This window comes from Furipterus horrens, unplaced genomic scaffold (assembly GCF_987537825.1).
Source record: "Furipterus horrens unplaced genomic scaffold, mFurHor1.1.pri manual_scaffold_3, whole genome shotgun sequence".
Lineage (NCBI taxonomy): Eukaryota > Metazoa > Chordata > Mammalia > Chiroptera > Furipteridae > Furipterus > Furipterus horrens.
In genome coordinates, this window is record NW_028327173.1 from 70000793 (window position 1) to 70027930 (window position 27138).

A 27138-nucleotide genomic window follows, 5' to 3' on the forward strand; every position below is an offset into this window, starting at 1 on the left:
GTAATAATAGTGGATTATATTTATGAAGTGATTAGTGTATCCTAAACACTTTGTATGAATTATTTAATATTTATGACAATGCTAAGAAGTAAAATTTTTTAAATTAAGGAAATAGCTTAACTAGCAAATGGCAGAACCAAGTTTCAAACCCAAGCAGTCTGATGCCCAAGGTCCACATTCTTTTTATCTTTAGGTTAAATTTATTGGGGTGACATTGGTTCATAGGGTCATATAGGTTTCAGGTGTGATTCGACTTTGGGTGGTGGGCACCCAAGATCTGTTTCAACAGCGCAGTACTGAGGCAGAGGCCTGTGACAGTGTGATTTGCTACAACCTTTAGAGAAAGTAATGTGGTAATAAGAGCTTAATATTTAAAAACACATTCGCTTTGACCTGCTATCCCCAAAATAAAAGAACCAAAATGATCTTGACATTACTTATTTTTTTTGGGGGGGGGGACTTCTTGATAGAACTTACCTATAAAACCATCTGAGTTTGGCAATGTTTTTAAACTTTGTTTTCTGCTTTGTGGTAAATTTAAACCACTGATTTTCTTAGTGGTTAGCTGTACTTTTGATTTTCTGTTACTTCTTGAATCGGTTTTGGCAAATTACTTATTCTAGACAATTGTGTCATTACTAAGGTTTTGTTTCCCAGTTCCCAGTCTACCCTTTTCTATTTTCCTGGTGATCCTGGCACTGGGACTCAGCAAACTGCTTCCAGCTTGAAGTTCCCACAATCCCCAGCCGAGGGATGTAATTCTTCTTACATTTATTAACTCTGTTACCTCAAAGTCCTCTTTTCACTTTTTCAACCATCTAACACCTGCTTAGCCAATTCCTTATATTATTTTCTCTGTTAAAATATCCCATGTGGATTCTGTTCACCTGGCAGGACTCTGACTCACACATCACCCACATACTGTTTTCAAATTTATTAGAATAAAGTTGTTTATGATGATCTCATTTATTAAAAACTCTGCAGTATGTGTTTTGTCCTCTTTTCATTCCTAATGCATGTGTGAGTGTGTTTATTTTTACTTATTTTTTGTCTATCTCTAGTAGGCTTTTTAAGTAATAAATTGTTTTTGGCATTTTTTTCTATCTTGCTATATTGGATACACTTTCATTTTCAACCTCTTTTTTTCCCCAGTATAAACATTTTATAGCTATCAATTTCTCATAAATCACCTCTTTGTTTACTGCATGTTTGAGTATATCTTTCAAGTCTATATATTTTCTAATTTCCATTAAGAGTGCTTCTTTGAACAATAAATTATTTAGAAATGTTTTAAAATTCCCAAATATATTATTTTTAAATTATTTCTGATTTTGAAACTACTTGCATTGTGAAGAAATTGATCAGAATGATTAAGTTTTGTGATATTTGCTGAGAATTCCATTACAGTCTATTAGTGGTCTATTTTTATAAATATCCATATGTACGAAATTCTACAACTTGGGGATGCAGGATTATTCCATATACCCTCATTAGTTCAAGCTTAATTGCATTGTTCAAATTCTCCATATCCAGATCTTTTTAATTTGTCAACTTCTGAGAGTAATCTATTAAAATCTTCTAATGTGATGACGAATTTGTCAGTTTCTCTTTGTGACACCATAACTTTATTTATTTATTTATTTATTATTATTTTGCTTTAAAGTTCTAGAATGCAAGGACATATATTCAAGAATATTAACTGTGGCAGAGTATCCTGGCAAAACCCTGAAAATAACACCTCTAAATGTCCATCACTAGTGAATTGGCTAAACTCGTATGAAATATTATACAGCCATTAAAAAACACAAATTTATTCTATATTTATTAATCAAGAGGGAGGTCCATGTTAAGTGAAAAAGACAAGTGTCAGAGTATGTATATTGTGATTCCATTTTAGTAAACAAAAATTTCTTTATTTGTGAAGACATGTTTTGATATGTTTGATTAGAAAAAAGGCTGTTAAAGAAAAAGACAACTAAAAAATTAAAGAAAAAAGGCTGTTAACATCAGTTCTTCCATGGAGTGACTGAAGTGGGTGGGATAGAGCATAAACAAATAACTTTGTTTTATTTTACCTCCTACTGTGTCATGTTTTACTCTGGGAATTTAAGGAAAGTCTAGTAAAATAGTGATAGTCAAAACTCATCTAATGAAGCCTCATAGCAGATATGCCATGTGAAAAAAGCAAGTCACAGATGTTTTCATCTTATTTATTAGTGACATGTCCATGTTGATATGGACATAAGAAAATGTCTGGGAACACATACACTAAATCAGAGTTATCTCTTTAAGTGCCAGGATGTTACAGAACCCCACAGGCTGTTCAGTTATGAGGGGCTGATTGCCTGCCACCAGAAGCATAACTCTCAACACCAGAGTTTGGTGAAAAGAAAAAGGATTGTTTATTTAAAGATTATGCGGATTTAGATCTGTGGAGTTCCCAGCTTCCTTGCAAAGAAAGCATGGATCTCTCCTCTACCTCTGCAATACCACGTGATTCTTTCTCTCCCTTTCTTTGTAAACTGCCTAATTCTCCTCCTCTGCCAGGAGCGTGGAACTCTCTTCTTTTCTTCTTCTCCTTTTTCCTTCCTCCCCAAATGTCTGCCGCCCTCTCCTTAAATCCCTAACTGTGGCCTGTGACGCAGTAGACGTGGTAACTGGTTCTGACCATTTACAGAACCTTCCACAGGTTTTGCTTATTCACTGCTCATTATTCCTGGACCTGTGGAAGAACTGAAGCCATTTACATAATTAAGACCCTAGCTACCAGCCATAGATATGCAAAGGCATCTTGAAAGCTGTTTCCTTTCCCCCATCCTCCAAACCACAGGCTCTGGGGTTTTCTGGGGGACTCCATTCTGTAACAAGGATTACGGGGACTTTTTCACTGCCACCTGTCTGTACTGTTTGCCTTTATTTTATACATACATATGGCGTGTGCAAGAAAAATAATCGTTTAGAGGGTGTAACTACAAAAAGGCTATGGACTCTTTCACCAAACAAACTCGAAACAACAAAAAGTCCCAGATACATCAATGCAAAATTTTACATATAATTTCATGTAGTTAATAGACTCTGTGAAGCCTCTTTATGGATCACCTAGGTTTCTGCTCCAGTAGATACAGGAGAGTTTAATGGCAGAAAAATTAGTAGAACTGCCCACTCTTCCCTCTGTCCTCTGTGCCAGGAATTGGCTCTAAGGTGTAAGCTTGTACTGGAAAATGGCTGGACTCCAACCTCACTGCAGTGAGATACTGCTTAAGCCCCTTCCACTCTTCCTGCTGAGTGAGCACCTACCTGTGTGAGGGGGTGGTCAGCCAGCTTTAATACCTTTTCAGGTTTCTAACTCTCTAAACTACTAATTCTTAAAAGGGGAGAAGATAGGGATATAATAGTGTGACTTATAAACACATATTCAATGTTATAACTCAATATTTGATAGTAAAAAAATTTACATTCATATAATAAATTTATCTGGTGAGCTTTAGAGAGGTGAGAGAAGTGGCTGGGGAGGTAGGCAGATGATTCTCTTCAAACCATGTGTAGGAGGTTGAACTTTATCCTTAAGGCAAATGGAGGTATTACTTAAAGGCTTTATATTGGGAAGTGACCTGATTTGAGTCGTTCTAGAATTCCCTTGGCTGCACTGTGGAGAAGGAATTAGAGGGGAGCAAGCCAGGAAGTCAGCACACTGGTTAGGGTGCTGCCGTTGCTGCCGTGATTCAGCTTAAGAGGCAATGGGCCTTGGAGTCTGGGTAACTGCAGTAGGAATAGAAATAACTCAGTGGTTTGGAGAAAGAGATGTTCCAAAGGTAGAATAAACTTGGATTTCTTAATTGGGGGTGTGAGAGCCAAACAGTAGTTGAGTTTGATTCCAAAATTTCTGGCTTGGGCAGCTGAGGGTGGGTGGTGCCATACTGAGAGAGAATGATACCAGAAGGACCAGAGCATGGGAAGGGGGTAAGAAGAGTGGATCCAAAGTATGTATTACTTCTCTTTCATTGCCTCTAGGGATTGACAGAAACCCAGCAATGGAATCCAACGCTGTCACCCGCTTTTAGGTCTCCTGCCACATTTTTCTGAGAAGAGTGACAGCTCCCGCTGCCCTCTCCCTCTGGTCTGTCCATCCCTTCCCTCTGCTCTAGCAAGACTAGGGTATTCCCTCAGCCCTCCTCTCCCCGCTCCTCATGAACACAGTTGTATCGGAAGATGCATTTAGAAGAAAGTCACAATGAAAAAGGATTATATCAGGCTGAGGGTAGAATTTAATGATGACCAAACAAGGGGTGTATTAATAATCGATATATATCTTTTTATTATGCACAAATAAAGTACTTAAAACTGTGGTTATCAAAACTATACATCTAAGCATGTTCACAAAATTGCTGACACATTGAACAGAGAAAAAGACTACATACAACAGGGGTGTTCAAACTGGCCACAGGGATTTTAAGGGTACTCTCTTTACCCTCATAGATGACGAGAAACAGCAATAACATCAGGCTCATTCAGGAAAAACCAGAAGAGAGAAGTATTGTATTTGGAAACTGATAATAGTCCTTTTCAGAAAAACATCTGTCAGTTTCATGAACAACCCCCCCGCTAAAACAAACAAAAAAAATCACACATACGATTCATCCAACAAAATGTGCTCTGTTAACGCACCCAGCAGTACAACCATCACTCAGACCATGAGGTAGTTACAGTGCAGAAAGACCAGCGTGCGAGTGCGCGCCCCCACACGGGCTCACAATCGTGCCCACTACAGAACACACACAGGAAACGGGCTTACAATCTTATTACAGACAAGGAAAAGACCATCTTTTTGTTGTTGTGGCGGTTTAGAAAATGCTATAGAAACGGCTTAGATGAAAGGGATTTCTGACTTTTAAAATACAGAGTAACAGCTGGTAAACACCACATGGTGAAAAGCTCTAGGATGTAATACAGACAATCTGCCTTGGAGTTGAGAGCATTTCAACAACAGCTTGAGCATGAAACAAAACAAACAAAACAAAATGGCCTCTGCGAATTAAGGGTGCAGCCTGCAGAAGGAACAAAAGACAGCAGACAGAAGAGTTTAACTGGAATATAACAAGAGTTTTATAGAAACTTGCAGAATACGTTATGAAGTTGAACTTGTATTCTGTACTAAACTGTGAAGTCTGAAGCAATTGGAAATGCTGTAAAAAGAAGCTAGGGAGAAAACACTATTTTTTTAATGCTCGTTTTAAAAGAAACATTTTGGAAGTACTTAATGACATACACTCTCCAATTAACATGGGATCAAGTTTTATCAACACAGATTTCTTGATCTCAATAGTACTTCTAGCAATCAGACAGAAACAAATAAATGTTGTCTTTTTTTTTCTTTCTTTTAAAATCCTTTGGTTTGTATCTATAAATTTGTAAATTAATTTTAAGTTACTTATAAAATCATTGGCAATGTAGCATCTTTCTCAAAAATATATATTTAAATATATTACAAAGTGTTAAACCTGTCCATCTAAGAATTAGATGTTTTAATACCTCTTAATTTTTAACTTTCTTTTTAACAGGACAGAGAGGGTTTTTTAAAAAGCAAAGAGCTGATCAAAAGAATTCACAGTAACTGGAATTAAACATTTCATATGGAGTAACTTTTTTATCTAAAACACTTAAATATATCTTTATACACAAATTTTTGTAAAATATAGCTATAAGTGACTTAAAGACTCTAGTCTTCTTTGAAGACATCTTTAAACCTTTTTATACATAGAATATGCTAAAACAATACATTCTGCTGAAGGTTAGGCAAAGCGCATTATTTTTGAACACAGGTAGCATAATCTAGGACCTCCACTCTGATACCCTTATGTTAAAAAAAGTTAACTAAAGGAAAAATATTCTCTAATCTCATATCTTCATTTGTATGTGGAAATATGCAAAGTTATCAGTGTAGACAACCTGGGGATCTTAGCCTTCGATTCATCTGTTTTGGTTGAAATTATCCTGATTGATCATCTACACCTATCAAATCAATCAGAACATTACTCCACAATTGGGTAACCTAGTTGTTTGCCTTGTAGACACTGCCCTTAGGTCTTGAGTGCCATCAACATGTCCTGCTGGAGGTTCATTCACACTGAACTAGGTACAACTTCCTTACCTTAAGGGCAGTTCTATTTGTAAAATGTTGAGACCTCAAGGGGGGATCTAGAGTAAGAATAATATTTATTTGTAATAAAGCTATACTCAGTAGTAAATGATCTGGTGTGGAAATTTTCCTCTGGCATTCTTTTTTAACATAGAGGCATCAGTTGAGCTTATTTTAGCTGCAAAGTGGCATGATATTATCCCATTTCCTTCCATTATTCCACCTTAAATCCTTCTGGAGCTTGGGATGTATTAAGGCAAGAGAACTACAGCAGTCCGAATGCGTGCCCTTTTCCATATCTCAGCACTTCCTTGGCAGATCTGGTGACACTGTTCAAGCAACCAGCTGGAATCCAACAGGATCTGCCATGCATTTCCATCTTACAGAAGCTTGGTTTTTACCAAAGGGTCTAATTAAAAAGGTTGACATGTTTTGAGTGGAAACACTAATTCTGTCAAATATATTTAAGAATAAGTTTCAACTCTAAAGGCACAGGACATTTGAAAAAGGGGAATAAATCTTTTCTTCTTCTTCAGCTGATAAAATGAATGTGCCTGATGACGTATTACATACTGGCATATATATCACCAAGCAAATGCCTCCTTAATTTTACAACTAAATTTTGCCCTATTTTATATATTAATTTATCGGAACACAATGTAATAAATGGGCACACATCTACAGCCCCAGATTTTGGCAATTTTCAATTTCTATATGCCTATACAGAAATATGAAATTTGCATTAAGACATTTCTGCCGTCGGTGTGCTGGTGTGGGAAGGGAGGAAGCAGGTGATATAATCAGCATTGGTTTTGGCTCAGGGACCATGAGAGGAATGTCGCCTTGATGTGTGTCAGGATGCAGTCCCTGAGGGCAGCACCTGTCCAGCGAACACAAGACCCTCACAGGGTGTGGCAGCAAGGCGAGCGGTGTGCATCCAGAAGGTGCAGCTTGGACACAGAGGAATGCACTTAGAAAGTCTTGAAGCATTTCTTTGTTTTACGTCTTGGTTCAGTTATAAAAGAATCTTTGGCCACATCTCACTTGTTCTACTTACTATCTCGCTATTCCCCTTCCACCAACTCTTTGAGTCTGGGTAAAACTCAGGGGCCCAAATGATAGATGTTCTTACCTGGACAAAGCAGCATTTTAAAAACTGGCATGTGTTTCACATTGAAAACCCCCAAACCTGTGAGGGGCTGGTGGAAAAGGCCACCACCTTAGCGCTCTCACATGGAAGGCCAGGGGCCACATTTAGGTTAGCCCTGGGTTGGGGGGTGAATGTAACAGGTGATGCTTATATTGAAATTCACCCTCTCTTTACAAAGGAACCACAATCAAGGCTTTCTGGAGTCTGGACACACGCGGGGTCTGGCCGTGCCCTTGGCAGTGGCCGCAGGGCTAGGCCGTACTGCTGCTGGAGCAGGGTGTGCTCTGCGTGCTGCCGATACTGTGAGCCGCACTGCTGTTCTCGGAGGCCGGCGGGGACGTGGGGACTTGCTGCCTTCCTGCAGTCTCCCCTGCAGGTGATAAAGAGGCAAAGAAAGGCATGTTATGTGTGTGCATTCCTGAAAAGACCATATCTCCCTTCGTCATTTTATCTCATGCTCTTCTCCAAAATGGGCAGAAGCAACTAGACCAGAGGGCCTGACACCATAAGGTTGTTCTGTTTGTTGGTATTTTATTTTTAAACTCTCTTGCATAGGAAAACGAGAACTGTTTTCTAGCTGACTGACAGGCAGGTACAGTGATTAACACCCCTGATAGTTGAAGGACGAATCCTTCAGACTTCAGTGCCTACAACCTAGGAAGAAACCACCACCGCCCGTACCGTGTGACCAACTGTCCAGCACCTGTGTTCAGGAAACACTGTCCATTTCCTCTCATTTTAGGGCTTGGGGTGGGGGTGAGACGGTTCAACTGTGATAAGAGACCACTGGCAGTTTGGATACCTTTTTCTTAATGTGCTGTTCAAAACGGGGGTGGTGAAGCCTAGGTTTCACATTGGCCAAAGAGAGTCATGTGCCACAAGCACACAACCCAAGAATCAGTAGAGGAGCCTGCTCTCAGAAAAACCTTTTTGGGGAAGGGGTTTGGCTGTTCACACATGGGACTGCGGTTGCCAGGAAACACTACCCTCCATCCTGAGGCTCACTGCGAGGTGCACTGTGAGTATCTCCTAACACAGTAAACATCCCACTTTTCATTACATACCCCACTGCATCTGAGCTAAATCCATCCCTGTGCCAAATGTGCAGCGCTTTGGAGAGGGAGGAACCCTGCTCACACACATGGTTTGCATTTAGCACTGCAAAAGCCTCTTGAGTTAAGTCATTTCTTCAGTGAAACTGGCCTCAGGGCAGCCCTCAAAACTGGCTTTAGGTAGAGAAAAGGGATCAAGGTTCTTCAATGACAAACAATGCATTTTCTTTGAAAGTCAGAGAAAGAACTTCATCAGGGACTGGCCCCGCAGACTCCCCTCAGCCCCCTCCAATGTGGGAAGCCCCAGAGGGCCAGGTCTGTTTATAAATGAGTCTCCTCTTTCCTGTCCCGCTGAAAATACACAGCTATCAGCTGAAAACACATGAGCAAAGGCCCTGCCCTCCAAGTACAGGAACTTAGCTCGGTAGTTCCATTGCCTTCCAGGGGCCCCTCAAAAGCCTCTGCCAGAAAAGCAATTCTGCAAAAGGTAGAGCTGGCTTGCGCCCCTGGGTCTGGTTACAGTTTTCTCATTACCCATTTTAGGAACCACACAGCTACAACCGACATTTGTGCATCAACTTGAGGGCATTTTATAGGCTTGTTGCCTATTTGGCCCTTGCCATATTTCCTCGAATTATCTTTTCTTCTGGGGTTGGTGGGATGGAAAGAAGACAAGAGGTCAATATTCTGTAGAAGCAGAGAAATGCTGTGTTTCCACCCTTCTCTTCTTGGCAGTTTATATTTGGACCCTCCCCAGCACTACCCTCTACCCGTCATGCGCGTATGTAATTGAAGGTGGGGAAGTCTGCTCAATGACAGTCTCTTTCTGCCAGAAACGTATTCTCCCCACAGTGGGAATTTTATTTCTAGAAAGAAATCAAATCTCTTAGCTATTCTGATGTTCAGCCCACACACAAAACAACAACAAAAAAACAAAACAAACCCCAAACCTCCAGAGACTCAAACAACTCGTGATATACTTTAAAAATGCAGCCCCCTTACAATCCAACGTTCATCCACACCCAGCTGCCTCCGCATGTTATTAATTAGAAGGACTGCATGATGTGGCTGTGTGTGAAGGACATTTTAAACATAGTTTTCCCTATTCAAATAAAGGATATACAGTATGAGAAGAGCAGGAGGTAAGTCAACACCCCCCAACTGCCCTTCTTGGCTCACCTTGGGCTTCATTTGTACAGCCTGAGAGCAGGTCAAGCAAGGTGGCCTTGGCTCATCTATTGCCAGGAAATAAGTTTGTCTCATCCAGAATTTGACATGTGCTTGATTATTCACATTCAGGAAAAGTGCCAGTACTACTCCCTGCCCAGGAAGTCTGAATATTTGCTTTCCGATGTCTATTTGCCAAATATAATTTGTTGCCATGTCAGTTTATTTTAATCAGTGCCCATTACAAAGGTCTTTCAACTTCCCAAGTTTTGGAAACTCTTGTGCTGCTGATGCAAAAATGTCCCAAATGACACCCCCCACACACAAAACAAAACAAAGAAGCCCCTTATCCTCAAGACTGCAGGATACATTTTATTAAGGTGGATTAGTCAACTTAACCTAATAATCCATTGACTTGAGCCAACAATGTGCCAAGGAGAATCTCTGTGAATCTATTTGGAAATGCTGAAAATACCTTCTTTACACTATTCCTTCTACCTCTGTGGCTATTTTCACATGTAAGACATGACATTTCTCATAACCACTTTGTTAAAAACTTGTACCTTTTGAGAAATTAAGAAAAAGTTTTGTTGTTGTTAAATGGAAGAGGTACTACGGAGAGAGTTGCCATGAGAAAAAAAGTTTAGCGTGCAGATGCTTCTAAAACAAACATACAAACGAAAAAACAACCTGGGTTTTCTGAGATGAGTTTTCTGATCTCTGTCACAGTAACCTCTGATTTCTTGGACCACTGTCTTTCTCTAGCCCCCCTGGGTGACAAATACAATCAGCCTACTTCTGGAGAAGACGGGCAGGGAGGGCCGCAGGGTTAAAAGCAGGGTAGGCCCACTTAGTAAATGTAAGGAGTTTAAGGAAAGCTTCTTGCTATTCATGAAACCAAACTTGGTCATCTGAAATGGTTCAATCTTCATGTTTTGCTCCTCAAATCTCAAACCACACTGAGGAAGAGCGATCTGGGGAAGAGGGAGAGTGAGTGGAGGAAAGAGGCCTTTGGCGCACGGATACTCAGAAGGAGGGCATGTTAGGACAAAGTTTAATTCCACCCAGCTTTCTGGCTGAGCCTGATAGTGCCAGAGATGCTTTTAGAAACAGAATATATATATATATTTTAAAGGATAATCTGTTTTATTTCTTTAGCTTGGCATGGAGTTGTCCAGATCTGATTTCCTGCCACCTCTCTGGAGTCTACTTTACTACTGGGTCCTTATCTCTAAGTCTTTTAGCATGGCAGGTCCTGAGGAAAAACTTTATTTAAGAAAGATGTGAATGACATGGAGAGCCTCTATGGGGAAACCAAAGACAGGATTTTAAGGAAAGGTGAGAGCAATCTTGATTATTTAGCCCAAAGGAGACTGTTTGCAAACACTGCCCACAGAGGTTAATTACAGAGGAACAGACAGCTGTTCTTTATCTCCCTTAAGGGCAGAACATGAGGAAACCAGTTTAAATGTCTGGTGACAGGGATTTAGGCCACATAGAAAAGAACTTGCTGATTACCAGGAATGGTTAGTTATAGGGGGAATGTATGGAATTTCTTCCTTGGGAGATATTTACGGGTTGTATTGAAAACTACATGCCTGCGGGTGATTTAAATTTAACATTACTTGATGCTGGAAAGAAGACAGATATTTTCCTCTAGGCCTATGTGTGGGGTGCAATTTTGTACCAATTAATATCTTAATCTCTTGATATCTTAACTGTAATTATTTCACATACTCATTCCTGTAGGGAAAGTGAACAAGACTACTGTTGGTTTAGAGAAGTTTTCAATCACTATCGTTTTCAAAAATTGTCTCAGCCCACTCTCCAAGAGCTTCTTTATGCAGCCAAAACTCTGCAGGAGAGATGGATTAGTTGTTGCTATAAGTTACGAGGAAAAGGAGAAATGTTCCAAGGCAGGAATTAAAATCTTTCCACATGCCCTACCACTTTCTTTCTATACTCTTGCAGTACGGCCAACCTATTTGCATCTGCACCTGCTCTTTCAGTGGGTATCTAACTTTAACTTAACCTGAGCACTTGGGTGAAGGGCCTATCCTGCCTTCCTTACAGTCACACCAAAGTGATCCCTGTTCCAGCTGCACCTTTCAGATCCCCAGGACTTAGTCTCTTGCCTTATACTTAGTCACATGTTAGCCTATCTTCTTGCTGTTTTCCTCTTCACCTCGGCTAGAGGTGGAAGCCTGGAGAAATTTCAGCCCTTTAAAAACATTTGAAGTCTCCAGAGATGCTCCTAATTAAAAGCTCTTACCCTGACTCAGGTAGACCGGGTATGTGCTTTAAGAACACGTGGTCTCTCCCACTGAGGACTGCTGAATGCAAGCTTGAGGGATTGGAAGAGGCACTCCTAATTCAAGACCACAGCATTTTATTTTGATATGTGAAACATAGTGTTCTTTTCACTCTTAGATTTTTTTTTCTGCCTACACATCTAAACAACCTTAAATATTTTATATTTTTGTAGAACTCTGAATTTCAGAAAGCTTTTCACAGGCATTTCTTACTTTAAGCACTCTCATCTCCGGTAACTCTGTGAAGGAGGCATGTATCTCCAGGTTTACGAAAGGAATATATAATTAATATACCTGGATCAGGTAGTAAGACTAGCAGTTGAACACAGTAGAGCTTCAAGTTCAATTTCTGATGACAGTCCACGCATATGGGTTGTACAGATACACATGCAGGGTGGCCTCCACTGCCCTCCGTGACCCCTCCCCCTTCTCCCTCTTCCTCTTTTTCCTCCTTTTATCATCAGACTTTGAGTGTATCCTGTTCAGAGTACACAAAGGCAAGTTCAAGTAAAGATAAATTATAATAACAACTAACCCATCCCTCCTAAAGCATTTTCCCTATGAAAGGGAGGTCTTTTAGTTTGGAGAATGGGGAGGGATAATTCCTGAAATCAATAAAAAGTGATTGAAAACTTCTCTTAAACTAAAGGAGTAAGCTTGTGAAATAATTACAATTAGAATATCAAGAGACTGAGACATACTATCGTATAAAATTGCCACCAACTCATAGGCCTGGAGGAAAATCTCACCAAAACGACAATCCACATATTTTTTTAAACAGCAAGCCGAAGTGGTGACATTATAATAAAATATTGGAAGCAGATGAAGGAATGGGTGAGTAGTAACTAACTTAGCAGATTCAAGAGACAAAAACCTAAGTGAGCAGAGGAAAAGGCTGAGAGACAACCAGGTGTTAACACAGAACCGTCAACACTCAGGAAATGGTGGCATCAGGCACCCCTACAAGAGACAGTGAACATGGGGCTGCATAACAGTGGAGTTGGCTGAACTTCTGTAAAGGAAGCAGTAAGATTTCTCCAAATCCCCTTCTTTACTCCACAAGGCTGGGACCCTGCCCTTCCTCACCCAGGAGGAAGGCAGGGAGTTTATTCTCTACGGAGGATGACACTGAGAGTTCGGAGAATGACCGACACCAGGCACAGTTCAGGGCAGAGAACCACACTGCAAAAGGATTATGTGAACGTCTATACGTCGAATACTGTGATCCCAGAATGCTGACAGCAAGACCTATAGTCTTCAGGAAGGAAACAGGAAAACCTGTTTTGTAGACAACCTGATGAGCTCAGGAGGAAAGATCCAAAGATGCGATATCAGGAGTTCTCCAATGAAACACCCAGCCAGATTACCCTAATGAAGGTCATAATCAATACATCCTACCCACAAGCTCAGAAATTCCTCATTCTTAAATAATCCTGTATTCACATTCTCAGAGAGGTATCATGTTGCACCCCAAAATAGAATATATATTTTTTAATTCATAGGAAACATTTCTTGGAACTTAAATTTTTGAAGGCAGTAATTGAAAACTCAATAGGAAAATGAAAGAATAAATCTAGAACATAAACAAAGAAAGGAAAATGATAAAAAATGGACAAGGGAAATTAGAGGATAACTCAAGAGGTTCAACTTTCAAATAATATGATTTCTAGAATAAGAGAATGGAGAAAATAGGGTTAAGAAAAAATCAGCAACTCTTAAAAATATATATATATGCTGAAGAACATGTTTCTAGACTGAAAGGACTCTACTGAAGCCCAGTATAATGTATAAAAATACACTTAAATGAAGAACTATCATTGTAAATTTTCTTCCAGAAAGAATAAATAGGTCAGGAATCTGAATAGCTTTGAAACTGCTAAAAGTAATCTTCAGAGCTAAAAGTCAATAAGGAGTGCTTTCAAAATTTTGAAAGAAAATTTATAATCTAAAATTCTATACTTTGTTAAACTACCTGTGTTTGTATAAAATTAGGATATTTTTAGACACGCAATGTGTGAACATTTCCCTCTTATATACCTAATGCTTAAATATCTCCCAAGAAAGAAATTCCATAAACTCCCCCTATAATAACCAAGAAGGGGGAAGACATGGGATATGTGACAGAGGACACTTGCAACTCAAAGTGCAGGGAATCCTCAGAATGGTGGTGAAAGAATATGGGGAGACAGCAGTGTCCAAATGCAGAGGGCACCCAGTTCCAACAGGAACAGGTCCGAAGGCTCCAGGAAAGACTTACCGAAGAAACTGAATCGGTAGCATGTCTGACATCTCAATGTATTAAGAGGAGACTGAAACAGCTGGCAAACAGTCAACAGATGAAGCAGTGATAAGTAAATAAAAAACTAAGCTAATGTGGGGGTGAGGAGAGAGACAATTATTAATTCTATGGAAACTTAAAAGTCATACAGGAAAAACAATATTGTACTACATGGTTGGACTGTGATTAGCATTTAGGTAGTCAAAATAATGTAAACAGTAAATACTGATCTAACCAAAATTTCAGTATAATTCTATTAGGAGGATGGTGGCGGTGGAGGGGCAAGAAGGACATGCATATATAATGAAGTGAAGAAGAGCTGAAGGAGAGTTATTCTCATTTTCCATAGTAAGAGGTCAACAGAAAAGGCCTAAAACTGGTAAGTCAAGAAGTAGCTATAGATTCATGATAGTTAGAGATCTGGATTAATGCCCAAAAGAATCGGCTAAGAGTGAATAAGGTGCTCTGATGAGTGAGAAAGGGGGTGAGTGGGGCAGCAGTGGACTCGTGTTTCATAACAAGTCTTGTAGAAGTATTTTGGCCTTTAAACTATGTACATGTACCACTGTGGTAAAGCTAAAAGTTGTACTAAAACATAAAAATAAATGCTTTTGCCCCTCTTCTAAAAATAACATATGACAAAAATTGCATATAACTTGTGGGGCCTTCATGGACTACAGGTTAGGGACCCCTGATCTAGCTAGGTTCCCAGGAGCAGAGCGTCGATGATTGCATTTCCATCGTGACTGCCCCTCCTCTCTGCACCATCCTTCGTTGTAGGAATGGAGTTTTCCAAACAATTAATACAGCCTTAAGGAACTCCCCCTTATTGTGCCCAAAGCTGTCATATAATGAGGCAGGGACCCATGTATGTATCAATAGATATTCACAATTTGAACAAATGACTTGGTTTTGTGCTCTGTGCCGCCGATGGGCTGGAAAGCATAAGCAAAGGGAAGTCATCCAAATTAAGGATTGTTTTTTGACATAGACAGATGCTGTCTGAAACCCCAATGTACTATAAAAGATCTGAGTTCCACAGCTTAGATTACTGTGGAAATTGAATGTACTGAGTGAGAGTTCACATACACACCTCTCCCCATTGGCCTTGCGTTATAATCTTCTCTTTTTATCTAAACTAGCTGCCAGCTCGCCCAGGTATGAAACTGGGGAGTGGTAGGTGGTTCTGGACAAGAAACGACCATCGGGTCCTGAAGTGAGCCCTCTCACACTTGTATGACATACACATTCTTTATGAACAGTCTCTAAAATGAACCAAAGGTTACAGCTTTTAGTAAAAAGTCATTTTGAAGCTGCATCATATATGATGTTAACAAGTCTAGAACCCAAAGGACACTGTTTATAAACCTTTTAGCTTCTAAATCTGCATAATATATTTGGCTGGAAACCAACACAGGAAAGATTTTTGATTGGATTTTTCTTTAACTGACTTACAAACCTATGTCTACAGTTTATTTTTATTTTTATTTTTTTAAGTATATTTTATTGATTATGTTGTTACAGTAGTTCCACCTATGTCTACAGTTTAAAACTCTTCCTTAAATCTCTGGTTTGGAGGAGAAAGGCTTGGTTTCTACCAGGGTTGTGAGCTTGGCTGTGGACAAGAAACTGGGATTATCAGAGGGAGTTCAATGGGGCGTTTCTAACAGTGAGTGTCATTAGGTTGTACTGTTCTGCCTGGACCTGGCTTCCTGGCCCTACCTGGCCTAAGATTAGCTTTCAGTGTTTGCAGGTGCAGCTCTATGGCCAAGGCCAGTCATGGTTCAGCAGGCATATGCTAATCATCTTTGGGTGACTAGCCCACAGAAAATCCTCAGGGCGACAGAGCCTTCTTGAAGTACTTTTCAAGTTCATTTCCAAAATACAGCATAAGGTGCCAATAGCCCCAGAACCCCACAGCCATGCAGCAGGTTAGGAAAAGCTGCAAAGAACTGTTAGTTTGAGATCTGAACATGTCAGTATTCTTGTGACAAAATTATTTACTCTAAAATGCTACTCTGCGAAAAGCTATCCCTTCTGGTGCTTGTATAAACTGTTCATGAGGAAGAATATTCATAAACTTATTCACAGATGTTTGTATATCCCCAGAATTATTATGCTTAAGAGTCTTACTTTCTCTATCTCACACGAAATACAGTAGTCCTTCTCTATATCGCGGTTCACTAATCGCGGCCTCACTGTATGGCAGGATTTAAAAAGTATTATATTTAATTATTTATTGCAGATTTTTCGCTATATCGCAGGATTTTGCAGTACTGTATACGTATGTTGTTAAAGTTACATTGGTTTAAGAGTGTAGAATCTTTAAGAACATAGGTAGTGTTTACAAAAGTGAGGAAAAGGTTAATAAGGGAGTGGGAAAGGTTAGTAAGGGACTGGGAACCGTTTGTAAGTGTGTGGGAAGGGTTTATAAAGCCTTAAAAGTATATATAAATACTAAAATAAATATAAGGTTCCTAATTCGCAGATTTTCACCTATCGCAGAGGGGGTGTCTAAAACGTAATACCCGCGATAAGTGAGGAAATACTGTATACTTTACTCAAAGATTGCTGAGTGGGAACTAATATCGAGGACTCAAAGCCCCACCATGAAACTCTCCCAAACTTTTGCTTTGGATTGTGTGACTTTCCCGTGCTACACACCAAAGGGTTCATTCCTCTCCTGCCAAAATCTGAAATAACTCAGTTGGAGGATGCTGTATTTGAAGCGAAGGGTCCAATGGGGAGTAAGGTACGACTTGTCAAAATGCCCTTCAGTACCTCTTTACTCTTCAAAGCAGTCATCCTTTCAGCTTGGCTAGCTGGACAGCCCATGGCAAGGCCAAAGATCATGGCATTAGCTAGTTCAATGGAGAATTAATGAAATTCTAAACAAAAAGGCTGTGCCTGCCTCTGACTGAACAATTCAGCACAGTTTATCAAGATTCAAAATACAGTAAGTCCCCACCTGACATCCTTTACAGGTTCCATGACTTAAAGTGAAACAACAAATAAATCCGGTTTTACCACAGGCCAATTGATATAAAGAAGAATTCAGCTCCTAGGCATTCTTAGGGCATCTTATCGATGTTATAATGAAACAAGTTGAAAGCAAAATCATTGTTTGAGGACCTGCTGTATAAACTACAATATCTAAAAACAAACGCTACCAACTAGCTGACTAGATAGGCCTCAAAGTGTGTGCCTTTACCCCCGATCTTTGCAAAGCACCTAGGAAAGAAGCAATAGAAGGGCAGCCCATCTGTCCCTTCCCCACTGCACTACAGACGCCCCTTGCTGGGTGGGCATCCTACTGCAGGTTTTCTGTTCAGGCCAGGATCGTTCAGCCTGAGGACTGGCTGGAAGAGGCAAGAGGAAGAGCACATGAGAATTTTGGGAGGTTGAGGAGCATAACTTGAAAACAATGCACTTTATATCACTGTATTTATTTGTTTACAATTCATGAAAATATATTTTGAAAGTTTAAATAACTTTATAGAAAGACATGAGAATTTTATGTTTATCAACGAAGGACATGGTATGAGTTTTTAAAAGGTTAAGAAATCGGGAGTTAAACCATTGATTAGAGACTCTGGTGGATAGCGCTCAGCACCTTGGCAGATGTGGTAATGAAATCTTGGCTTCCCTTTTCACTTCCTGCCCATTTAAGCTTCTATTCTGACATCTTTAGCATTTGGGGAATAGTTTATATTTCCAGTTTATCTACATTACCTCCTTTAATGAAACCCAAACCACAAAATAGCTTTATTAGAAGCTAAACTTCATCAACATCTCAATTGCAATTAACATAAGTAGTTTAAACATTCCTTTCCTACAACTGTTTACAGTAAATTATATTTTTGCAAAACCCAATTTATGGCAAATATGTAAATGTGAAAATAGTGGGAATGAAATTTCTCTTCCAGTCATTATCTCATCCATTCACCCACGCAACGAAACCCTGAATGTCTGCTGTGCGTCAGGCACACAGGATGTGCACAAACTACTATTCAACAGTCACACTAACCTGTGTGAGAATAGATGTACCACAGGGCCCCCGTTAGGAGTGCTCCAATCACAAATGCTGCAAACGCAATGCCCATCACGGTTATGGTGTCCAGACCACGGAAAATTGCTATAAGGAAGGGAAACCAATACACCCTTGAAGTTAGTCTGCATCATATGTTACAATTTTACATTTGCTTCACAAGCACAGTCAGAGAGGCTGAGCACCAACTAATAAAACCTGAGGATAAAATGAGGATTCCAACAAAATATACTTGTATCTATAACTTGCAAGTTTTTCTCAAAAGAAAAATTAAGTTATCGGATTTCCAAGATATCCTCTGTTTACAATTATTTTGAGCAACAAACTATCAAAATCTGACTCTTTGTTTCTTATTCGTTGAACACTCTCAACAATAAGACACTGCACAGATACTTTACAAACATAACTTTCAAGAACATTTAAAAGTAAGAAAAATAGCAGCAAGAAAGGGGTAAGAAGAAGAAAACATAAAATAAGGATAAATTAATCTTGTAGATTATAACATTTCACTGATCTCATATTAAACCATCAACTTTAACAACTACATATTTTGTTATGTAAAATAATCTACTTTTTAACAGTTTTCCAACCGTGATCTTCCTATGAAGGGAACGGAAATACTTCTCAGTGGGGAGTGATATCAGTTTTAAGATCAGCAAAACATATAAATAGAACTAATTGTTTCTCTAGTTGGAAACGATTTTTATATTTGAAATTAATTCCAGGCCACAGAAATAGAACATTTCCTTTCATTTATGAGAACTACCTTCTTCGAATCACTTATAAAAAGTTAAAATCAGTTTCTAAGGGACAGGGGTTTGGGGTAGAATAAAGATTTCTAAGGTCTCTGTTTATAATATAAATTTAAGCTATAGGCTCTCCCCATTATTTTGATTGTTTCTTTGTTCCTCTCCAGTCAGAAGCAACTCCAGCTAACCTCTATATAAATTAAATCTCTCTGCCTTTCAACTCACTTCAGTTGTGGAAAAATGTGACCTGGAGCAGCCCCAGAACTTCAAAAGGTGCAGAAGTATGTCATAGTGGAGAAGATTCTGGAAGGATCCAAATCCCCAAGGTCTGGTCCCTACTTTTCTAGCGAGTACCTTTCGGTGTTCATTTAACTTCTGAAACATGGGGATAGCACTACTTCACCTGCTGAAGGCAAGGGGTGGACAAAAGGAGTTTGTGAAAGGGCTGGGGATCCCCTAGAAGGAGCAAGAAAAGGGAAGAACTCTCTCTTGGGTAAGATGTACCAAGCCATCTACCTAATTTCATTTAATCTAGTACATGGGACAGGTGTTAAAAGATGACTTGCCTTTTTACGCCCACAGACCCAAAAGTGGAGCATGATTAAAAGTTTTTACTGAAAACATTCTAAAATTCTAAAGATGGAGATGTTATTTATGAAAATCAGACTAGGTAAGTGTGAGAGAATGTGTCCATATGTGTCTCTGGGTTCATGTTACTGTTCCATGATATTGTGAAAGTAGGACACTTATCAAGTGCTTTGCATAAAGGACCAACAGTCATGTGCATGAAATGGAGTCAGCCATGGAGACTACTCCAGAGAGTTTTAGGGAAGGAAAGAAAGCACAGACTCTCCTCACAAGGCAGCATCACCTAGAAGAGCTCTGGGTGCACAGCCAGGAAGCCCAAGTCCTAGTCCTCCCTTAATGTTCATGACAACCAGGGGCAAGTTACTTAAATGTTTCTGGATCAGAGTTTTCTTCCAATATAAAGGGATAAAATTGGCCCAGATAATTTCCAGTGCATCATTTTGTAGTAGTTGGTATCTCTCTCTTTTCTTGCAAGCAGTCTCTCCCAACACACCTTGGACTAGAGATTGTCTTGAAGGTACAACTGGTTCTCTTAGCTCTGCTTCTCTGAGCAGGTGCACAGTGTTGCTGACAGGTGAGGCAAACCACTCCCATAGCCTGTATGTTAATGCTTTCAGATCGCAACAGATACAAGTACGCAAATAATAAGCTTCTCTCTCTGAAACTAAGCAAGTTACTACCTTTCCATTAAGGTCGTACACATCAATGGGTCAACAAGTCCATATTTAAAAGTGGCAAAGGTACAGAGGGAAAAAAGGAAGGTGAATGAAGTAAGGATAGAGAAAGGGAAAAAGAAAGTATGAGGAAAAAAAGGGGGGAAGGGAGAGTAAAGGCACAGTCTCCTTATCAAAACTCAAAGTTTGGCAAACGCTCCATAACCAACTCATTCTTAAACAAGTCCAGGGGGCTTTATTTCGAAATAGTTGCATAAAGACTTACGTGGAGAAATTGGATTCGGTTCCTTAATGCTTGGACCTGTTCCTGAAACAAAAATATCAATCATGAGCATTACACAGAGAAATCAAATTTTAAACAAAAGGTCATCGAAATCTCAGCAGCCCCTAACACTTTTCTATTTGTTAATACTTTGTGAAAGCTCTGTCAAGTACCCTCTTTAGATATCAAAACTGTAACAGGAATCACTCAGAAATTTTAGCATTGTACTCAAATGATCAATCATACAGGCTCTCCAATTTGAAAAAAAAAACAAAAAAACTTGAAGGCAAACACCGAGACTTAAGGAATTTGAGTCTTACAATTTGTGTGTGTGTACACCTTTCAAGTTATTTAGAAAAGGATTCGATATCTTGAAATACCATGTTTCTGTAGTGTATTTGTATTATTATTCCTAATTCAATGTACACAAGTTCCATAAAAGGATCTTTTTTATCCTTAATGCTACTGTCCCGTAGTTGAGCTCCTCTTCCTCACGCATCTGCATTATTACAGGGCTTCCCTACCTGCTCTCCTCGTCTCCATCACTGCCTTCACTCCAAATATTTCCTGCTTCATATGTGCCCCTCAGAGTGAATTTTCCAGAGTTCAGAGGTGGCTAAGTAATGGCCCTGATTAAGCTATTCAATGACTCCCCTTCACTTATAGGTAAACTATTCAGTCTTTAGCACAGCACACCAAGCCCTGCCTCCCTTCTCTACCCACCTCCCTCCGCCTCCTCTCCTTTCGGGGCCCTTTGCCTGGGCTGGAGTCCTCCTGGTTCTTTACACTCCTCGAGCTGTCCATGCTGCCCGTGTACTCGTACTTGGGAAGCGTCCCTGAAATACCCTCCTCCCCAGACCTGCTTTGCCGGCATTTTCACTGGGAGGCTTCTCTGACTCTCATACTGCCCCACGTTCACCTCGGCATGGCTGGTGTCCCCCACTTCTGCTCATTCCATCCCGTTCCTGTCACACGTGTGCCATATCACGTTGTCATTCTCTGTTTCCCCCCTGAGGGCAGAGACTAGTTCTTACTCAGCCCGGCATAGAACAGGCATGCCAGAAATGTTCGGTGATGGATGATTAAAATGCTGATGTACTTTGTGTAAGTGGAAGCAATAAAGGAAACATGGAATAAGGCTATATGAAAATGCTTGTATGCTTCAACATTTCTATACTGCTTTTGTGTTTTGGAAGTATACATAGCCATGATTTCACTTGAGGTTCACACCAGCCGTGTGAGGGAAGCAGAAGAAAAATCACTATTTAACACATGAGCAGCCTGAGACTCTGATATCATGTGACCAGCCCAAGGTCACAGCTGGAAAGCATCAGGGCAGGGGCTGAACCAGAATTCCAGATTCTGCCTCGTAGGCTAAATGACTGGTGGGCTTTGTCCTTAGCAGGGGAAGCAGTGACTGAGAAGCCACTTTAGCAGAGCTACTCTCGAGGGGGCAGGGGAGCATATCACAGCCCACCACTTCTTTTTATATAGCCTGTAAACTAAGACTACATTTTATATTTCTTTTTTTCCCCATTTTTTTATTGTTTCTATTAACAGTTGTCCCATCTTTCCCCCATTGCTCCCCCTTGCCCCGCCCACCCATCCCCTCTCCCACAGGCAGTCCCCACCCTGTTGTCCACATCCATGGGTCATTTACATTAGTTCCAAATAGAATACATTTAAATTTCTTAACGGTTGAAAGAAATTAAAAGAATAATATTTTATGACATAAAAGTTATCTGAAATTCAAAATTTACTTCCTAAATAAAGTTTTACTGAACATAATCATGCTCACTCATTTACACATTGTCTGTGGCTGTTTTCAGGAGGCAATAGTAGCACAGAGTCATGGAGGCAGGAGTGTGTGAGCCACACACTGAAAATAGTCGCTGTCTGGTCCTTTATGGAAGAAGGGCACAGAGTCCTAGCATAGACGCTGCCCCTTCTCTTTAGAATTTAAAAATGGTAAGTGTTGAACGACTCTCTTTTCATCTCCATTTTCATTCAGTAAGGAAGGAATACACACTTTGTGTTGGAATCCGTAGTGAAGGGAAAAGAACTTGGGAAAAGCTGACCCAAATTAAGCAGCGTTTGAGTTAATGTTTGTAAAAATAAAGATGCTAGTGGGACTGTAAAATCTCAGGAATGACCACCTCAGCTGGCTGCTCACATTCTTGCAGCAGGGGGATCGCGGTCCAGCTCCAGGGGAAGGAACGCCAGCAGGAGGACCAAAGCCCCTGCCACGGGGCTGCGCAATATGGCGGCTCTGGGTGAGGATCTCTGCCAAAGGTACACGTCAGCAGCAATAAACTAACGATGATGCTTTACATGTGTCTGTTTGTATAGTGTTGTACAATTGACAGAAAAAGCTTTCCTTTCTAGTTTTTCATTTTAAACTCCCAAGAACACTATAAAATAGGAGTAGATAACTGCAGTGTTCTCTTACTTTCAGCAAGCAGTGGCTTGATTTGCTGAACTAAGTCCAAAGGCATTTAAAGGTCCCCACAGTTGCATCATGTGAGAAATAGACACATTTCTGGGAACAGTTCCATCTAATTAACTATCCACAGTTCAATTTTTGTCACTCAGAAGCCCCAAGAGGTTTTAAATAATGGTTCTCCCCCAAGGAGACCTCACATGTAAGAATTTAGGTCTTAGAGCAAGGCCTGTGTGATGGATGGCATTGTTTTAAATTTCTTAATGGACTTGCGTTATGATCTAACCCTCTTCCCCAGCCCAAATAGGGGCTTTCTCACAGAGCCAAGCAGAAAAAGCACTGCTTATGTCCTGGGGGAAAGTTCCTCCATGATTTCTGTGCATAAACAATAATAAGCACAAGCTGCAGAATTGAGGTTAAAGGATTTTATCCTCTAACTTTTTGTTCCAAAACCCCCAATAAATCTGGAGTAAAACTAAAAGAGTTTGATCCCCACCGGAACCCTGTAATCGAGTTGGCATGCTGGAAGGAAGAGAGTGGACATGACAATATTTACTTTTGGTTTAAGGGTAAGATTGTAAGAAAGAAATCCTAGTTATTACTGTAAAAAGAATTTTAACAATAAAGTATTCTTTACAGAAAGAACAAACTATAATCAACATTCTGAATAAAATCTTTTCATATACTCCATGCAAATTTTGGTCTACCCCTAGAACCAAAATTTTCCCTCCTTGGAGTGTTAGGCATGCTTTTCATAAACAGGCCATTTCTGGGGTTATGCATGAGTAACTGACCTCAGCTTTTGGCTTCCAACTTTCAATTCAGTTTTACTAAATACTGTAGAACCGAGCAGGCTCAAAGGGAAACAAGGTAACTGGTACCCATATATTTTAGTATTTGGCAAAGAAGGAAGGATGGGGAGATAAAGAAGCTGAAGAGTTAGAAGGCCTGTATACAAGTCACATTTAAGATACAGTCTGTACTAACTTTACTTCACTGTAAATGAACCCCTTCTCTGGCTTGTTTCAATATTAATGGCACTTGCTGCAACTGCCTGATCACTTATCTGTATCCTTCCACTAGGATCAATACTTCTCACCTGAGGGTGATTTTTGTCCCCTGCCATCCAGGGGACATATGACTATGTCTGGAGACATTTCAGGTTGTCACAGCTGGCAGTGGAGGGGTGTGCTATGGGTCCCTAGTGGGTAGAGGCCAGGGATGCTGTTCAACACCCTCCAATGCACGGGACAGCTCCCCACAACACATGCCATTTGGATGTTATCAAACCCAAACGTTAATAGAGGCTGCGGCACAGTGGACTGTGTTGCAAAGGCCTTAAAGACCTATAGTAGGTACTTAATGAACAGTTTTCGGAATAAATAACCATAAATATCATGTGTATCTTATTCTTGTGATTTGATTGTCGGCTCCCTACCTGAGATCTTTTGATGGTTCTCAACTTTTAGAGGAGTATACTGAAATATTTATGGATGAAATGAAAGGTTTGGGTATCCTTCAAAAACAATCCAGGGACAGGAAGTGATAAAACAAGATTGGCTACAAATTGGTAATTGTTGAAACCAGCTGGAGGGTTCATGGGAGTTCACGCTACTACTCCTTTTCTGTATGTATTTGAAATTTTCCAGAGTAAAAAAATTTTCAAAATGTGAAGCACATTGAATTAAAAAATTTCTATGACCTCTTCTCCCTTACAGGATAAAAACGGAATGTTTTGGTCCGTCACCTAAGCATTTTTACATTTCTTTCTACTCAGCTTCCCTCATCTCTACCTTAGCATGAGGACAAAACCTGGCTGGTCTGTAGAGTATTTTTGTTCTGGAAAAATCAAATGTGTTCCAAAAAGTAACGCCTCTCTTGGATTAACTTCCAACTGACGCTCACGACTTTTCCTTCCATCCCCTCCACCTCCCTCCAAAAACTCAGTCTGGCTGACAGGTTCAGGGGAAGGAAAGGAAATTAACATTTACTGAGTGCCCATGATATGCCGGGCGCTGTCCTGAGCATACCTTTATTTTGTAAAAGTTATATGGCAGAACTGAGGGAAACATTCAGTATCTTAAACATTTAACTTACTCATTTTAACTTGCTGAGAATGACATATTATATATAAGTCATGGCAAATTTGGGATGATATTCAATATTCTTTAGTGCTCCATTTCTTTGGTGTGTGCATATGTGCCACAAATTTTAAAGCCCAAAATTTCAGAGAAATGATAACTCTCCCTTTCATCGTTTAAAATGGTAAAACCATTTTTATTGTGGAAGCCCAGATGTTTTCAGTGCTGTAAAAAGTGGTCTCAAAAAAAAAAAAAAAAAAAAGGTGGTCTCAGCATCCAAAGCAAACAGCACTCATATGCCTATACTTCCAAATATTTCATAAGTATGGTAGGATGGCATCACCTCAACTATTTTAATTGTTTTGCCATAAACTATAATATGCATAAATGATTCATGTTTTCTGGGCTTTTTTTGTGAGCTGTAATTCAAAGTCACAGAACTTCTCCTAAACTTTAATACTCAAATAGTTTACATTTCCCAATAGCTTAACCCTTTGGGGAAAGAGTCTATTTTTTTCCTAAAATTCTTCATCATCTTTTAGGTTCACTTGTAGTTTTTATTAAAAACTGGAATCAACCTCCACCTAGAATAAGGCATAGGGTTTAAGAGCACAGGTTCTGGAATCAAAGTGCCTGGAGTCAAATCCCAGATCTGCTATTTATATGTGGTGTGATCCTGGCTAAGTTACTTAGCCTCACTCTATCCCTGCTTCACAAAGGGTCTAAGAGGATTCAATATAACCCATATAAAGCATTTAGCACAGGACCCTGTATTAAGTAAATGCTCAATAAATGTTACGTAATCATCATCTTCATCACCACCATCTATTGCTGAAAGTTTCAACAGCAAAAGAATGCTCACCCAAAGCTGGTTCCCAAGAGACTGAGAAATCACATGTGGCAAAGGTGTGCTGCAGGAGCTCAGGAAGTTTCCATGAAAAACAGTGGCCCAGACAAGGGGCCCAGAATTACTTATTTCATCCTGATAGCCTATTCTCTCTGTCCACAGAAGGAAGAAACCCTGCTGGAAATGTGTCTGTGCTATTGGCAGTGGTAGCCCCTGATCTCTGCCTGGCTGTGAAGTTGACAATGAGAGCCTTTATCTGCTGCCCCAGAAAACTCAAGTGTTGAGAAATTCAGTGAAGCAAATGACCAGGGAGAGCTAGAACTCTGGATGGCCTTCAAAGAGCACCTGTGTAGTAATAAAAAAAAAAAACAGTGACAAGTCCCATTGGTTGGAAAACTTTTACCCCAAGTATCAATCCCCATAGGAGACCTGCCCACTTTCAGAAATACTATAGTATCTGTGTCTTACTGTAGTAATAATACACAAAGTTGTCTGGCAGGAAGAAAATTTATCATCCTGTTATTCAAACAAACAAATGCTATTAGGCAAATGTCACATTCCCTTTTCACTGGACTATTCCAATTCACGGAGGCAGAGGAAAACCACGGACTCAAATAACCTGCACTGAGGAAGAATCATTTAGAGTAAAAGGAAAACATACATAAAAGGAGAGTCACTTATAAAGCTGAAAACTATCAGAAAACCTGACCCATTCAATGCAAAACCAGAAAGCGTCTTTGCATGCAGCCCCTGGAAAGTAGCCTACAGTCTAATCTCCTCAATTTGTTTAACAAACCTAAGCAATAAACTTTCTTCACTACATGCTTCCCCACCAAAATCTAGTCTCAATTAGTAAATCTCATGAAAGTGCTTTGGTGTTTGGTAAAACTGTCCTCTTGAACTTTTAAGTAAAGAAAACACGGAGCTTCCAGGATAATTAGACTAAGTTTAAATAAAAGCAATTGCCTAATTTACAAGAGGAATTACTTAGAAAAATACCACCAGACTTAAAAGAAGAATGAATGAATTACTGGAAGTTATACTGCTGCAATATTAATGGCTAATTGTTGTCTGGCACAGGACAAAGCAAGCTGCTGCCTTCAATTACCAGCAGAATTACCTCCCTCAAAATAGGTAAGAGTAACAGATGGAGTACGAGGTAGCTGTTGCTATTGTTAAATCACTTTCACAGTACAAGACAGAGCCAGCTGTTGCCCAGTTGTGATATACTTCACAACGCAATTAATTTCTTCTTATTTTTCTCCCCTGGGCATAATAAACAAGAAACTATTTGGACAATTTATTTATTGAAAGACTATGGCTGTTATAACTGTTTCAAATGGTTGACAACCAA

General features: G+C 39.8%; 1 protein-coding gene across 2 annotated transcripts in view; it reads right to left on the minus strand.

Moving 5' to 3' along the window:
* Window positions 1-4287: 4287 nt before the first annotated feature.
* TGFBR3 (transforming growth factor beta receptor 3) overlaps window positions 4288-27138 on the minus strand; it is a 211268-nt gene continuing 188417 nt past the window's right edge. For both annotated transcript variants that reach the window (XM_090269730.1, XM_090269729.1), the window contains exons 15-17: window positions 20420-20461; window positions 18123-18230; window positions 4288-7656 (exon numbers count right to left, since the gene is read on the minus strand). In XM_090269730.1, the coding sequence (XP_090125856.1) occupies window positions 7538-7656; window positions 18123-18230; window positions 20420-20461 (269 nt within the window). In that variant the 3' untranslated portion in view covers window positions 4288-7537. The remainder of the gene's footprint in view (window positions 7657-18122; window positions 18231-20419; window positions 20462-27138) is intronic.